A 15,723-nucleotide genomic window follows, 5' to 3' on the forward strand; every position below is an offset into this window, starting at 1 on the left:
TACAGCCTTATTTCCTAGTCCTGTGTCTCCTTCATCTCCTATTGCTCTGGACAAAATTCCATGGATGAACCTGGTTCATCACCTTGTCTTAGGATGCAGATGCACCCTATTTTCAGCACCCTGCCATCAGCACCATGCTTGTCTGCAACAGCCTAAGACAAATGCCTACAAGGCAGATGCCTAGTCCTGAAATACAGTGTATAAAATCCCCATTCAGCCATCACTGACTTATTACATTCCTATATTATTTACCTACTGGAGTGGGATGTCCCTGTGCAAGCAGCCTCTTGGGGCAGCACCCAGGACAAGAGAGCCTGAGCAGGCGCCATTGGACACAGTGCAGTTCGCAGTCACAGCACTTGTCAGGACTTCCACAGCTCCCCCCCTACCTCCCCTCATGCTGATTTTAGTATTTTGTTCTGAGACCCAGGGGGCAGCCCATGTTTTCCCCAGGCTCCAGTTCAGACTGTGCAGAATGGAGTAAAATCTGCTGTTACATAGATATTGCAGATTGTGAGGCTGCCACCCTGCTACTTCCACTCTTCACTATGGGCTTTCCACTGTTAGATTCTTCTGAGTGCTGGCACTACACCAGCATAGCAAAAAAGTGTCATGGCTTGTACACTAACTCCCCATCTTGGGTTCCAAAGTTGTATCAAAGTCCTCTACAACCATAAATTACTGTTTGCTGGGAAGTTGCAGTTAAACATACCACGGTATGTGGAGAATTAAGTATTCACCAAACTGGTCTGTGCATCTGCAACAGCGTTCTGAAAGTTTTTAACAGATTTAGGCTACTTTAGGCAAGGTGCAAAGACTCTGCTATGAAAGCCAAGCTTCCACCATCAACTTTTTCAGTGTCTTACCTTTCTTTTCCTTTCCAGAGCTGAGTGTACAACTACTTACCGCATCAGTGTGAAGATGGAGGATGCCATTCTACTGATGACTGCAGAAATTCAATTTTAACATGAGGTGAAAAACCGACAAATTCCTCTGAGGTTTATGAGATGTGTGGATAATGCCACTACCTTCGATGTCCCCGAGTCACACATTGCTAGGAAGGTGGGGCCATATTCTGCAGAACAGCAACACTCATTTGCTCTGAGCTCTGCTTCTGTAGCACTTTCCCATACTGATTGCTTTTGAAGAGAGCTGTTGGATTAGAAGGATTGTGAAAAGGCTGACTTTTTGTGTAAGAAAAATAGCCAGAATGTAAACTCAAACACCCAAAGTAGAATAATGTATTTAACAACAACCTTTAAAGTTAAACAATGTTTTCAACTAAACAATATAAATGTGGAACTTGCAGATAAAGGAAGATGTAGAACACTTACAGATCATTTAAAGCATGCCCATATCAGGTCAGGTGCTTTCAGACTGATGATGGTCATCTTTTCTGCCTTTTTAAGAAACAAAACCACATTGGTTTCCTAAACTGATTTCCTAATAAAATGAATTTTTAGGGACTATACTCATCTGCGTATCCTGCAAAGATGTGAAAAGGGCAAGTACAAGGCGATTACATCCGACTGATGGCACTGAAAATTCAAATTGCGTTAAGCTGTTACCAGCGAAACAGAAACATGTGCATATGGCACCCCAAGTGGTCTTGGATGATACTGCACTCAAAAGGTGTGCGGCTCAGGTAAAAAAAAAAGCAACCGGATAAAGACAATTTCATGCCCAATGTGTCTCTGTACATTTTATTTTACAGAAGATGAGATGAGCACTGTGGTGCATATAAACTTGCAGAACAATATAGGAAAATACAGTTTAACCATATGAAATTGTTTTACAGTAAGACAGAAAAATTATGTATAGGAAACACCGTCAACACTGAAGAACAAGATCCAAAGCTGACAAAGTTGCTTCCACTGAACTCTGACAGTTTACTTGAGCTGAAGATCTGCCCCATAAATCTTTCCTACATTCAACTTCTTAAATTCAGTAAGTGATTCCTTCATGTACCCTGATGGAACAAAAACCATCCTGTAATTTGCACAATGATCCAAGATTTATTAGTTACCCAGACAGAGGCTGCATGATATATAAACTATTGTAGGGGGTCTATTATTCCAGAATTTGTGGAAAGTTACAAAGTTTTGGTTAAACATCTTTAAAAATAAGTTATTAGTACTGGCAAAAGACAACTTCGCTAGAAATTTAGAAGTACTTAGCAAAAGTTACACAATAATAATAAGCAACTTTGTTTTAGTATAAAATTCTGGTTTAGTGTATGACTGGTGATCTGGCCCACCTCTGAATCCCTGTTGTTAGAATGTCTGCAAAACTAGTGCATTTTTCATGCTGTCTTGGGCTGTCAAAAGAAACCATCTAAGGAGGAGAAGAAAATATTTCTCCCAAACTAGTACCTGCTTTTTTTCATATTAGATAGAGCTTGCTGTCCCTAGAGAGTGTTTTTGACCTGCTGGAGTAAAAAAATATTATTAAATGGACATCCAAACTCCTTAGGCTATTCTGAAAATCTCAGTCATCACATCAAGAGAGTTCAGCTCATACGAATAAGATTATCATGTCATCCATATGTGAGATCCCTGAAATCACTGATCAGCTTTAGACTTCCAGTATCAGAAAATTTCTTCTCAAAACTACTTAAAAGTTTTATTTTACACAATAAAGGCCTACTTAGGCCTCAAATGCCACTTACCCAACTATTTTTATGCAGAATTCCCTGCTCATTCTGCTGAAACCTCTATACTGAGGTTGTGTCAGAAGATTAGGTGAGCAACACTCCATCAAATGCAGTTCCTTTCAAGTCTTACATTTCTTACTCCATTTTCGGCATTGAGAATTTAGGATGACTGTGCTGGACATTAAATGGTCAGTGAGAGAAAGGCAGGTCTCTTGGATATGTGGATGTCCTAAAAGAGTGCATGCACAGTGCAGAGCAAGGAAGGAGGGCTGAGAATCCTGCACAGATCTATGCATACTGACTGCTCCTGAGTTTTGGAAATTTGTAGGGTGAAACTGTATTTTACATGCCTGTACCAGACACAATTTAAAGAGGCACTTCAAGGGGAATGTCTAGCAGAATTTTAGTAGGGTTGTGATACCAGCCATTACTCAGTTACTTGTTAAATCAGTAGCTCTGAAAGACTGCATATATTCAAATTACAGTCTTGCCCACTCACTGAACCTGAATACTGAAGCTGAAAAGCTTTGGTTCTGAATATCCAGAGTTTGCCTCTAATGACACACCTGAAATAGTTCAACTTAATATAAGTTGAGGGAATTAAATTTGAATGTTTCAAACTCATATATATTTTTCTGTAATAATTATGTGGTTAACATAAGACTTATTTTTTACTGATTTATGAAAGACTTTATTCATGTGTAATGCTTAGAATCAGGTGCATCATTAGGCATGAAAGGTTTCTGCCTTGAGGAACACACAGGAGTAGAAATTTAAGTCAAATTGTGCTATGTGTTGGTCCCTTCAGAAAAACTGTCATGGAAGGGTGTAAGAAAATAAAGTGACCATCACAAAAAGGAATCATTACAATTTCAAAGGCAGTGGCTGATATAAAATTCCAAAAGAAAAACCAAAATAACCCCTGCAAAAAGCATATACTTACCACTCTCAGAAAACATTCAAAAGGATGAAGCTTGGTCAGCACATTAAAGCAACAGAAACCTTCTATGAAAGTTTAAAATTAAAGAAAAGACCCTGAAAACAGGTGTACCTCAGTGATGGAGTGCTAGCTACAGTAACAATGAAAGCGAAAAAAAAAGGAATTAAAAGATGAATGTTTTTATGAACAGGATCTACTATAAGACAAAACAATGAAAATTATTTACACAATAGTGCTTCTCAGGAAAAGAGGAGGATCTGCTGGCAGAACAGACTTCATCACCATTATGCAACAGAGAGACTGCGTGCTCCAAGCTCAGGTCAGTTCAGTGCAAGGGTGCAGAACATCACAGCACTGCTAAAGGCCAAAAACCATTCTGCTGTCACCAGTGTGGTGTTGCCACATCCTGGTCTCCCGCTAGCAGGTGCTACTTGGAGAGTCCTACATCAAGCAATAGATACAAGGGACTGTTTCAGACTGATTTTCATGTGCTAAGCAGAATTTGGAGAGTGATGAGCCTGTTACTGGATCCACTGGGGTCTGCGGGAGATGAGTGCCTTGTGCTGAGAAGCTCAAATGTCACTAGGGTAGCTAAATATTTTCCAGCCCTATCTGTCTGTTTTTAATCTACCTGTGACTACTGCGTATCTGGTTAAGTATAATGTGACCAGGAGGCTCCTCTGGTAAAATGGCAGACATCTCTGCTGTGCAAAGGATGCTCATCAGTTGTTCCCTACCACTGTGAGAATACAGGAGGCCAGAACTGTTCACAGCAACCTCTGTGACCTCATCCTCCTATTTCAATACATGCTGGCTAGCCAAAACCCAACAGGCTTTCTAGAAGGGTCTGTGATTAGGAAAACTCATTATTTTGAAAAGTGTCTTTTGAAGATCTAGTTTTTGCAGAATGGAAATGTTAAGGGTCACCAGGACTGCCTCAGGACACCAGACTGTGGGTGCCATCTCAAGGAACAGACCTGGCAAGCTGCAGCACAATCAAATTCAAGTATGCTTTCAGCTCAGAAGGTGACAATCAACTGATCACACCAAAAAGTCACATCTACTCATTCCAGGGGACCTTCAAGGTGCTGGTATGGATTTCTTAAGGTGCTTGATAGTGAAGGACCCACCTAGGTAAGCAGTGTTTTTTTTCTTCCTGTGTGTGACTGAAGAAATAGATGGGCAGAGCTACTTTTTCCCTTAATTTTAGATTTTGGTTTTTACAGCTGTGGCAGAAGGTGAGCTGGAGGCCCATGCCCACACCCTGACAAAGAGTCACTGGTGCAGCTGCTGAGAACTGCACATGAAGGGACTATGTCTTATACACTAAGTATTCAAGGTTCTCAGTTCTTAATCATGACTTTATACATGTACCCAACAACTATGGAAAAAAGAGTTGGAAAAAAAATGCTTGTGCATTTGTTAGCCTGATTTTGAAAGTCTCTTATCATCTACATGCTCCATGCTGTATTCCAAGAAATTGCTGAGTGACAAGCACTTCCAAGGAGCAGGTGAAAAGAACAGTGCACTTTTCTACTAACTTGCAGCAAATATTTAAATTATGACATTAAAAGCAGGGACAAGTGTAAAGAGGTTCTGAGAAGGTCTGAAAAATTACAACTACTACTGAGAATTTAAAAGTTTTCTGTGAATGCTTCACAGAAAATTCCTGTTAGGAAAAACAAAACAAAATCAAGAAAAAAAAGAGGTAATCTCAGTGTAGTTCACCATCACAAGACAGCTACACACACTTATTTACAGCATGGGGCTGTCAGTTAAACAGCAGCTAATTCTGCAACACAAAACCACTCAGATGCCTAAATGGTAAAGAGGGCACAAGCTCGCATGGAAGGAAGAACAACTTCAGTGTTTACTGTGACTGTACAACATAAGGAGGAGCACAGCTATCCAACAGCAGCTCAGACATGGCTGCAGCAGGGTAAAAGCTTTTGAGAGACATAAGAGGAGTTTCCATATGACTTTCACTGCTGGTTCAATATTTTGACATTTAAAAAATATAAAGCTATCTCTAAAGACCCCAGTGTCCAATAATGAAAGAACATCCCTATAACGGAACAACTGATTTGATAAAGAAATGTGAGTTAAGACTTGAGTAAATCTGGAGCAGACTGGAAATCTGATAATTAGGCCATTTTGATGTTGCTCTATGAAAGCAACAAGATTCTTACCAGTGATGGGAGAAGAGTCACTTGGCCCATGTGGTAAAAGTCTCATTGCTTTCAGCTCATCTACTCCAACAGGAATCAGTCAACAGCACTGGATCCAGCATCAGTTCTGCTAGGAAATAAGCTGAAAGAATGCCTTAGAAGAAGACTTCTAGCACGGAATCTCTATTGAGTAAACAGTACCAGAAGATGGTTTTAAAGACACAGACAGGGATTATGAATAGAATATTCTCATTATGTATGGCAGTTGAGGTTACAGCTGGTAAGCACCTCTCCAGCACTGGTACTGGACAGCCAAAGCTGTGGGAAAGTACAAAGCACAAAACATCACACTGTCCAGAATATATGAGATAGAGAAGTGAAGGAGACAGTAACACTGATACTCCTGTATGCAGTGCTGTATCACAAAGGAACATCATCTTTTGCAGGAAATAAGCTAAAAACTGCAAGCAACAGCAAAACTTCCTCTTACTGTAGAGGAAGCATTTCACTCATTGCAGAGCAGCCCCACATGAGAGTTTGCTGGGCCTGGTAAGATTAACAGCTAGGTACAAATGCTCTCCCCAGATTACTGAAATGAAGAAGAGATACAGACTCTGTATCAGGAGAATTTCACACTGTGCAGCTCACACATTCCTGCAACATTTCTACTGGATGAAAAACTAGCAGTAAGAAAACTACTGGGGGAAAAAAACAAAACAAAAACCAAAAGACAAAAAAACCCCCAAACCAAACTAAACCCCCCAAAAACCCCAAAACAATAAAGCAGGGGTAAATAATTACCAGAAAATACAACCAAGAATTAAGAGCAGCTTAAATACACCTTAGTAGGGGAATGAAAATGGATTTCAGTCCTCAGAGAAAACTGTGCTAACATATAGTAATTCCAGTCCAAATTAGATAAAATAAAAAAGACCTTTAAGGAAAGAGGAAGAATAAAGTGCAATTGAAAGCAGATTATTTCAGATACTTATTAAGGACAACATTGTATAAAGTGCACGACTAGCATGGTTTTACAGCTGAAACAAAAATGTGGTGAGGTGTCATCAAGAGTGCTTATTTTAATTTACAATACAGCCTAAACTACAGGGATCAACCTGACCTGCAGCTCCATTCATTTTTGATAACTTAAGTTTTGAAAGCTCATCCTGCATCTGTGCTTTAAAAGAAAAAAGTGCGCAGTAGAAATAGGGTAAGTATAGAGTGCCAAAAAAAAAAACCAACCCTCAAAACCAAGACAGAATAAATCAAAAGAAGACTGAAAGAGAGAGATCATAATGAAATTTCCCTGCTTGAGCAGCAAAAGAGGAATCTAGAGAAGTGTATGCAGTATGCACTCTACTATCTGAGCTACACAAAGCTTAGGCAAGCCACGCTTCGTTTGTATTGCAATGGTTTTTGCAGGAACTTAGGAAAGGCTCATGTGACAGTGTGCTGGATGCCTAACACTGTGAATAAGGACAGTCACAAATTCAGAAGTGTAGGACAGGAGGTGTCACACCAGAAATAGCGATGCTGACTGGTTGTGGCATTGCACCTGTCAACATGCAAAGGCTTATAAAGGTTAATGATGCAACAGAGAAGTGGGTTGTGGAGAAATCTACAATATAGGATTGAATCTTTCCTGGTAAAAAGATGTCTGAGAGAAGAGAACAATAGGCAAAATCAGAGGAGGCTGAGGGGAGACCTTGTGGCTCTCTGCAACCCCCTGAGAGGAGGCTGGAGCCGGGCGGGTTTGCTGTCAAGTAACAAGCAATAAGACAAGAGGAATGGCCTATGGTTGTGCCACGGGAGGTTTCTACTGGATATTAGGAACAATTCCTTCACTGAAAGGGTTGTCAGGCACTGGAATACACTGCCCAGGGAGGGGGTGGAGTCACCATCCCTGGATGTGGTGCTTACGGACATGGCTCAGTGGTGGACTTGGCAGTGCTGAGTTAACGGTTGGAGTGGATGATCTTAAAGGTTTCTTCCAACCAAAATCAATTCCATAAATTCCATGAATATTCTCAGTGATCTAATCACAGCACTTTGAGGCTTGTGAAAAAACTAAACAAACTAGAATAGCAGTAATAGAAAGGAAGGATGCAATGCTGATTCTGGGGAAAAAAGGATAGTAACATAAAGTGCAGTATAACTGTGGATCCAGTCAAATAATACCGTTTGGGAATTTTTAGGTAACAACATAGTAAACACTAAGTAAAGGCCACAGTGGTGAGAATCAGGGTTTCTGCTGTACCTAAATAAATCTTGGCATTATACGAAATGCTGAAAAGTGTATTAACACCACATCTGAATAATCAATCAGAAATCATGTCAGGAGAAGAAACTGAATAGCTTTTCAAGACCAGTCTCCAAACTACATTACACTATGTGTCAAAAGCAGTGCTGAATTTTTGGTAGTTTGCAGTAAAGGTAACAAAAGAAAAAGCTAAGGATAAGAACCTGATGGTGAAGAAGTGCTGGGTACATACACCTACATTTAATGAAATGTAGCATCACAGATTCATGGCACCTTTGAAAATCAGGCTAAAAATATAAACCTCACAAGTCAGCTCAACAAACTTGATTATTAAAGATATCTAAAGGCTGTTATATTCATCTGAAGGAACCAACAAAAGGCAACTCAAACCTGGAAGTCAAATAAAATATTAGTGGACTACCTTTAAAGGGATTCTGTGAGAAAACACCCTGCATAGGCAGGAAAGGTTTTCAACATACCATTTATTCCTATAACCTCTTTCTGTCCTTGAGGGCACTCAGACAGCTAATGAGGTAGGTATAACATAACCAAGACTTTCTGATAAATAACAGTGATGGTAACGCCTTCAACCCTTTTGATCGCCAGAGAACAGAAATTATGATGATAATGGGTTTATGTATCCCTGAGAGGGAGTGTAAAACAGGAAGAACAGGAGTCTTCCCCATAGATTTTGGGAGAATTGTGTTATGAAATAAATGTATTCACAGAACACTCCTGTGAGATAAGCGTGTTTTATAGATGGGGGAGCCAGAAAAGTTAATTGACTTGCCTATGGCCATGAAAGCAGTCAGTGACAGACCTGGGATTCATGATCAGGACTTCCTTACCTCCTGCATCATGTTCAGACAGTTATCTACCTGCTGGCCAGAGGCTCACTGCATGGTTGTTCTAACATACTGTATAAAGATAGTCATGCACAGGATGTAGCACAAAGTCACTGGAGAATTCAGCTCTCTCTGTACCAGAAAGCAGATTTCTTCTGGAAGCTGCGTGCAATTGGGAACCTCTGGTGGGAAGCACACATCTGTTTTTTTCATCCTGGAATGTCTGGTGCAAGTCTTAGCACAATGAGGACTAAATGTAACAGAGATAGCCCATACAGGCATAAATTACAAGGTGTTTGGTAATGGAACAACCTTTTCCCTGTGCTCTTGCTGACCCTCAAAAAACAAACACGAGCCTGGTTAATTCAGTGGACTCATCACATACAACTACAGATCAGTCTATATTTCCATGTCCACAGGTCGGATATCTCCAGTTTTGTGTTCTTTTACCCACAGTTCCCTGTCTTTGGCAGGATCCACTTTCCGAAGCAACTGATCCACAAGCTCCACTGTCTAAAACAAACAAAACAAGAATCAAAATGTCAAGGGCACGTTTCAAACACAGACAGTTATTGCTCTGAAGTGCAGAGCAGCAATGCGAATGTCTAAGCTGCTTTTTCAGACAAATGAGAATGCACACATTGTATGGATGTGAGACTTGGTGGACAAAAGCAAGATCTGAATGTGCAGCTTCAGAGTGGGAAGCAGAGAAGAGGCAGACTTTTAACATCAAGCAGAGACAGGCTTCCTGTGCTAGGCACTGGCCAGTTGGTCTCTGACTCCTGTCTGGCAATGTATACCTCATACCAAATACTACCATTTGCTGAAGCATATATCCCTCTCATTTTAGTATTTGAAAAGTAGCCATTTTTTAATAATAAAAAAAATATACTACCTGCCCCACCAGTGAAACTATTTACCATCTTCCTTGGAAGGTACAGATGACCTCAAGGGGCACTGAATATTGCTGGCAGAGCAGAATGTTGCAAGAATGTGTGAGTTCATGCTGGCCAAATGTAAATCAATTCACTGCATGTTCCCCAGCAAAAAGCTGTGGAATGTAACCAGGATCAGAGTGGCCTGGAGGAACAGGACTGTAGGGTGGCAGTACAGTGCTGCTGCAAAATAACAAGACGACTGAATACACTTTTCACATCTCCTTTTGATAGAGATTAGATGGATCAGGATAAGGAACATTCTGCTCAGCTCAAGCACAGGAAAGACCAAAGGGACAGAACAGAAACCAGACTTACACTTTGGTTGAACATGTCTGTCTCATGTCGCAGCTGTGTATACTGGCAAAGATGCTGTCGAATCATCTCTACCCTTTCAACTTCTAATCTCTCAAGCTCCTGGACACAAAGAAAAACAAGTTCATATTTTTTTGGAAGCCGAGCTTGAAGGCCCAGAGAAAGGATGACACACAAAAGGTCATCAGCCAGTGTGATCCTACCCCAGGGTCACGCTTTGGAGCTGAACTCTGTGATTGCACATCTCTCTGATTTGCAGAGAATCAGAGATAGCAAGCAACAGAATTTACTTCAGCCTAAGCCTAATGACAGAAAACAAGGTCAGAACCTCTCCAAATGAGAGACAACCAAGGCAGGGAGAGAGGAGCTACTGTCTCCAGGGACACTGCAAGCAAGAGGGAATCTGCTTCCTACAAGCAGCTCTGTATGCTTTGTTGCTAGCTCTGAAAAAGAGATGCAAAAGACATTTTTATTTCCCACTTTTGAAAGCAAATGCCTGTTGTTCAGCAAGGCAATAAAGAATGAGGGATGAGCCCCAAAGCCAAAGTACAGGTATGTCAGGGAATACAGCACATCAAAGCTCTATCTTAGCTTCTTGGTGACTAAAGCCAAAGGTATCCACCCTTAGGGTGAATACTCTGAATTGTTACCTTCAGAGAAACAGAAAGCTGAGCAACAGAAGCATGCCTCTTCTGAACTGGCAATACTAATCTGAAGAAATTGTAAAATTCATTAATGTATAAATGGATTCAGTAATTTATCACATATTTCAGCATCTTTCTTGTGCATTACATTTCATCCTTCCTGGGCACAATTCCAGTGTTCTGGCACATAAGCAGCCCTGAACTGGCTTAATGCCTTTTGCAAAGAAACAATTCTTTTTTCCTTCTTATGATGATGTAAGTTTTTCTTAGAACTGGGAAGGGCAAATACAATGGGATATTTATCATCTAATTCTTTCCACTGCTTTGCACTACAACTAGCTATGAGTGAGGAATGTTGTACACTATTACAATCTGGCAATGTTAGAGATGCAAGGTGCTACACATTGTTACATACCAGAGTGGTGGTCACCATTTCCTCAAACCACTTGGACTGGGCTTGGTTGTAAAGATCCACGCAGCGCATCAGATCATCCCCTGAAAGGTTCAGCAATACATGAGTCTTCTCTAACCAGTATTACAGAGCTTAGAAAGAAAAGGCAGTTCAGGTTCTGTTACATCATGTTTCTGCAACAAAATTTCAACAAAATGCATGGTCCTGTGGTAAAAAGGCCAGGGGACTAGATTTTAAAAGGAAAATCCGAACACTAACTTGTATTTTACAAAATGCACAGAACTATGAAAGTAAGTTAGTTCAGATTAAAAAAATGGTCATGTGCAGAAAGTTGTACCTGAGAAATAAAACAATTAAAATGGGAAATCAATAATGAAATTGAGAGATGCTTAACTGCAACCTTAGTCCAGTTTCACTCTTGTGCATTTTCCACTGCCTCTGAAGATGCACAGTTCCAGTCAAGCTCTGGCTTCCTCCCAAGTAAGGGAAAATAGTTTTCAATATAATATATTTATTCAATATAATATATATCTAATACAATTTTCAATGGGAAAATTGAAATAATCACACCTAATTGTGTTACTGTAAAATTTTCATTTTGTTGCAGGATTCTGCTCTGACAGAGAGGGAAAAGTGGGTGGAAAACATGTCTCAGAGGTTGCTGCTCTCCAGCTAGTAAATTCTCTTTCTTTAAACAAGGCTCAGTTATGCTTTTGATAACAGTTTGATGCCTATGTCCAGCATTCAAATTAATCCTGTTCTTTTAGGTGCATGAAGGTCATAATATATAAACCAGGGACAAATTAAGCTTGAAGAACAGGAATCCATTGACCAATCAAAGAAGTAAATGAATCCGGAAGAAACTTGAGGTAGTAAAAAAACTCTGTGAAGAAACCAGGATTCAAGGCTGAATTTAGGTCTCCCATAGCCCAGGAAGTTTGTTGGGAACAATCTGGCTAGGGTTAACCTCCATCCACCCGAGTGAATCTGAGCCACTATACTACCAGGAATATCATCCCTCCCTTACTTTTCAGTAAACATTTAATAGAAACAATTTCTAAGGACCCAAGAGAAGACAGAGAAGCTGTGAATTTGCAGACATAAAAAGCATCTCTCATGGAGCCTCCTGCTGCTAGTACGTACTCTAGAAATAAAAACGTAAGAACTTGTTACAACTGGTTATTTAAATTACTTTTTTTTTTCTGTTTAAATGGTTGTTTATGCACATTGTCGCACTGCAGATTACCCTTCTCAGTCTCTTCAATCCCCTGACAGGCTATCCTGAAGTTTTAAAAGTCTCTGAACTCTGAAGGACCATTCTGCCAAATAATGGACCTATGAAGCGATGAAGCATGAAAGCTTTAGTTAAAACATATTTTCAGCAAAGGTACTAACAGAGCTGCACACATCAGCTTTGCAGATCTCAAATCCTGATGAAAGTGATTTGAGCCTCTGTAAAACATGCATAGGTCACATCAAGTTGCTGTGTCCTCAGTACAGTACAGAACACTCCACTACATCCTCAGTTTTCCTTGAGCAGAAATAATTCTAATCACCAAAGAGCAGTGGAAAAAAAGACAAAAAGTTCACTTTCAAGGAAAAAGACAGTAATAGAAAGCGTAACAGGCAACCACATAGTTGTGAGTGACTGCAATTTAGGAAAGAATCAAGGAAGAATGATTTAAGGAAGAACCATTCTCAGCTTCTTTGAATCTGTCTTTGCAAGATTTACTTTCAGTGATATCAGCATACTTTCTCAAAACAAAAGGACAATTTACCCTCCTTTTACTTGCTCAAGTACTTTTACTTTCTCCTTTTACTTTACCTAGCTATCAAACCCATAAATTTTTACATACAACTTGGAAAAACTGGGCTTGTTTCTTCATAGAATTTAATACCAAGCAGATTTGTTGAACAGTTCACTTTGACTTGTAGCTACAGTATGAAAATCCAAGAAACATGCAGGTAAATGGGCAGCTGCATCCCATCATGTCCCTGCCATTTGTGAGCTTGTGCTCAGCCCCACTGGCAGATTCAGGTACTTACCTGCCTGAGTGGACTTCCGTCTTGCCTTCTTAATTTCCTCTTCTGTCTTGTTGCTGAGCTTCACCTCTAGTTGCTGTGTTTTCATTTCCAGATCCTTCTGTCTCTCTGTCAAGGCTTTCCGGGCCTTGGAATAATTAAATGAAGAGTCACATGTTTTAGAGAAAAAGAGCTGCCAACTGCTTTCAGCCATCTATGACTCCTTCACAGAAGGATTTGTCAGGAAGAAGGCAGCAACCTTGTGTAAAACTGGGTCCTAACTGGTATTTAGGTTTTGAGCACAGCATGTGGTGTTCAAAGAAGTATCCTACCACCAAACAGAAGTTGTCACCAACCAATACCAAAAGTATCTGAACTCTTCACAGGTTCTTAAAAAGGCACAAAACAAAAGGCATCATCATACTTCCACGTTTCTTAGTAACTTTCTCACTTTTTCAGGAAGAAAGGGGAGCTGGAACTCCTTCCAAATCTCTAACCAGCATTTTAACCAGATGCTTTTTCCATTTGCTTTTTTTAGGATCTAAACTGTTCAAATAATTTCAAGTATCTTACAAAATTTATTTTTGAGTAACCTCTGGATTCAATATGCACTTATATTAGAAACTCTAACAATAGGAATTTCTAGGCTTAGTTCAGAAAAACTAATTCAGGTTCATGACAACAGCACTTCGTAATGTAGAAATAAAACCCCACAACCAGGTTACAACTGATTCTTTAAATGACTTTAAAGTTCTTCAGGATTTTAAAGCCTGACTTATTAGTACCATTACTGAACTTATACAGGGAATTCAGTAAAGTATCTTAGCAAATAAACATCATTATCACATAAGCATGCTTTTACCTATTTGCTGAGGTTGCCTAAATATATAAAATAAAAATAACTTGTTTTGCACAGAGTTGTTATAATGCAGAATCATAAAATGGTTTGGGTTGGAAGAGATCTTTAAGATCCTCCAGGCCCAACCCCTGCCACAGGCAGAGACACCTACCATTAGGTCAGGTTTCTCAAAGCCCCATCCAACTTGGCCCTGAACACTTCCAGGGATGGGGCAGCCACAGCTTCTCCAGGCAACCTGGGCCAGGGCTTCACCACTCTCACTGAAAAGAATTTCTTCCTAATATCTAATCACCCCTTTTTTGGCTTGAAACACTTCTCTCTTGTCCTATCACTCCCTGCCTTGTCCAAAGTCCCTCCTCAGCTTTTCTGGAGCCCCTTCAGGGACTAGAAGGTGCTTTAAGGTCTCCTCAGAGCTTTTTCTTCTCCAGGCTGAACAACCCCAACTGGCTCAGCCTGTGTCTCTAGGAGAGCTGCTCCAGCTCTCTGAGACTCTTCATGGTCCTCCTCTGGACCTGCTCTAACAGCACCAAAACTGGACACAGTACATATAGGTCACATTTGTTTTTTATCCAGTTAGTGTTTAAAACTACATTTGGATGATATTCTGTTAGTAGCCTGCAGTTTCACCCATGCCAGCCTGTAAGCTGCAACTCATTTGAATTTTTTCAATTTGCAGTTTCACAGCCCCTGTGCTTGGCTCTGCAGGTCACAGGAGGGAGCTGCAGGAAAGCAATCCAGTGAGCAGCTGCATGCTTCCTCTGGCACTCTGCAGACACAGCTTTTTCCTTTTTTGCTCCTTCTTCTCAAGGCTATTCTAAATTCATTCTTCTCAATACCCTTACTGAAGACTGTTTCTTTGCAGATATGACTGTGAGGAACTTACTGTTTTGCAGAAAAATGCCTTCCCTGAATACATACAGTATAATAACCTTGTGTGTTCTGCAACAATTCTGGCTCAGAGTGAACTTTTGCATGTGCACTCTGATCTTTAATGAAACTCCAAACAACCTTCTGGGATGACTGAGCACCGTATCTTCCTTTCCAACTTATATTCATGAGCAAGCCAAGTAACACACGTGTCTTGGCAGCTCAGGCACAGGTACCCTGTTTCCTGCTGGCTGTGGCTTAAGAGAACAATTTTTTTGGGTAGACCTCTCCTCAATTCACAACCTCAGCTACCTACTGAATGTTCATGTTATAACAGCACTTCATACGAGAGTGCTGCTGCTGCTCCTTGGGTTTTTCAGGTGGGGATGTTTGCTGTGAGGCACAGAAAAAGGGAACTGGAAGAGGGTTTGTGACTTGTGCCAGGTTTGAGCTGCCTTCCTTGGCCATTTGCATAATAGGATACTGAACCAGGTGAGCCTTCGGCTGGACTCTGCTCTTATTCTAAGGCGAGGTTTTTTAAATTGAGGGCAATAGATGTAACTTCCAGATGCTCATGAGCAAGGGTATTTGCACCAAATGCATCAGAAATGTATTGCCCAAAATTGGGAAGGGAAGGATTAAAACAAACACAAGCCAGTTCAGCAGTAATGTGTTGGCCTTGCCTGTAGCCCCCAGCTTCTCAAATCTCAACTAAGCAGCAAATTGTATTCGGGGTCCAGCAAAGCATAGCTAACAAAAAAAACCACTCAGCAAAAGCCTGTGTGGTTCTTTCTGGCAGAAGA

The 15,723-nt window shown here is 40.5% G+C and overlaps 1 protein-coding gene across 3 annotated transcripts in view; it reads right to left on the minus strand.

The window, feature by feature from the left end:
• Positions 1-1,687: 1,687 nt before the first annotated feature.
• GAS7 (growth arrest specific 7) overlaps positions 1,688-15,723 on the minus strand; it is a 75,748-nt gene continuing 61,712 nt past the window's right edge. For 2 of the 3 annotated variants that reach the window (XM_071764714.1, XM_071764713.1), the window contains exons 11-14: positions 13,219-13,342; positions 11,176-11,255; positions 10,120-10,218; positions 1,688-9,379 (exon numbers count right to left, since the gene is read on the minus strand). In XM_071764714.1, coding sequence (XP_071620815.1) covers positions 9,266-9,379; positions 10,120-10,218; positions 11,176-11,255; positions 13,219-13,342 — 417 coding nt within the window. In that variant the 3' untranslated portion in view covers positions 1,688-9,265. The remainder of the gene's footprint in view (positions 9,380-10,119; positions 10,219-11,175; positions 11,256-13,218; positions 13,343-15,723) is intronic. The other variant, XM_071764715.1, reaches the window with a different exon arrangement.

The sequence above is a fragment of the Heliangelus exortis genome, chromosome 20 (genome assembly GCF_036169615.1).
Source record: "Heliangelus exortis chromosome 20, bHelExo1.hap1, whole genome shotgun sequence".
Lineage (NCBI taxonomy): Eukaryota > Metazoa > Chordata > Aves > Apodiformes > Trochilidae > Heliangelus > Heliangelus exortis.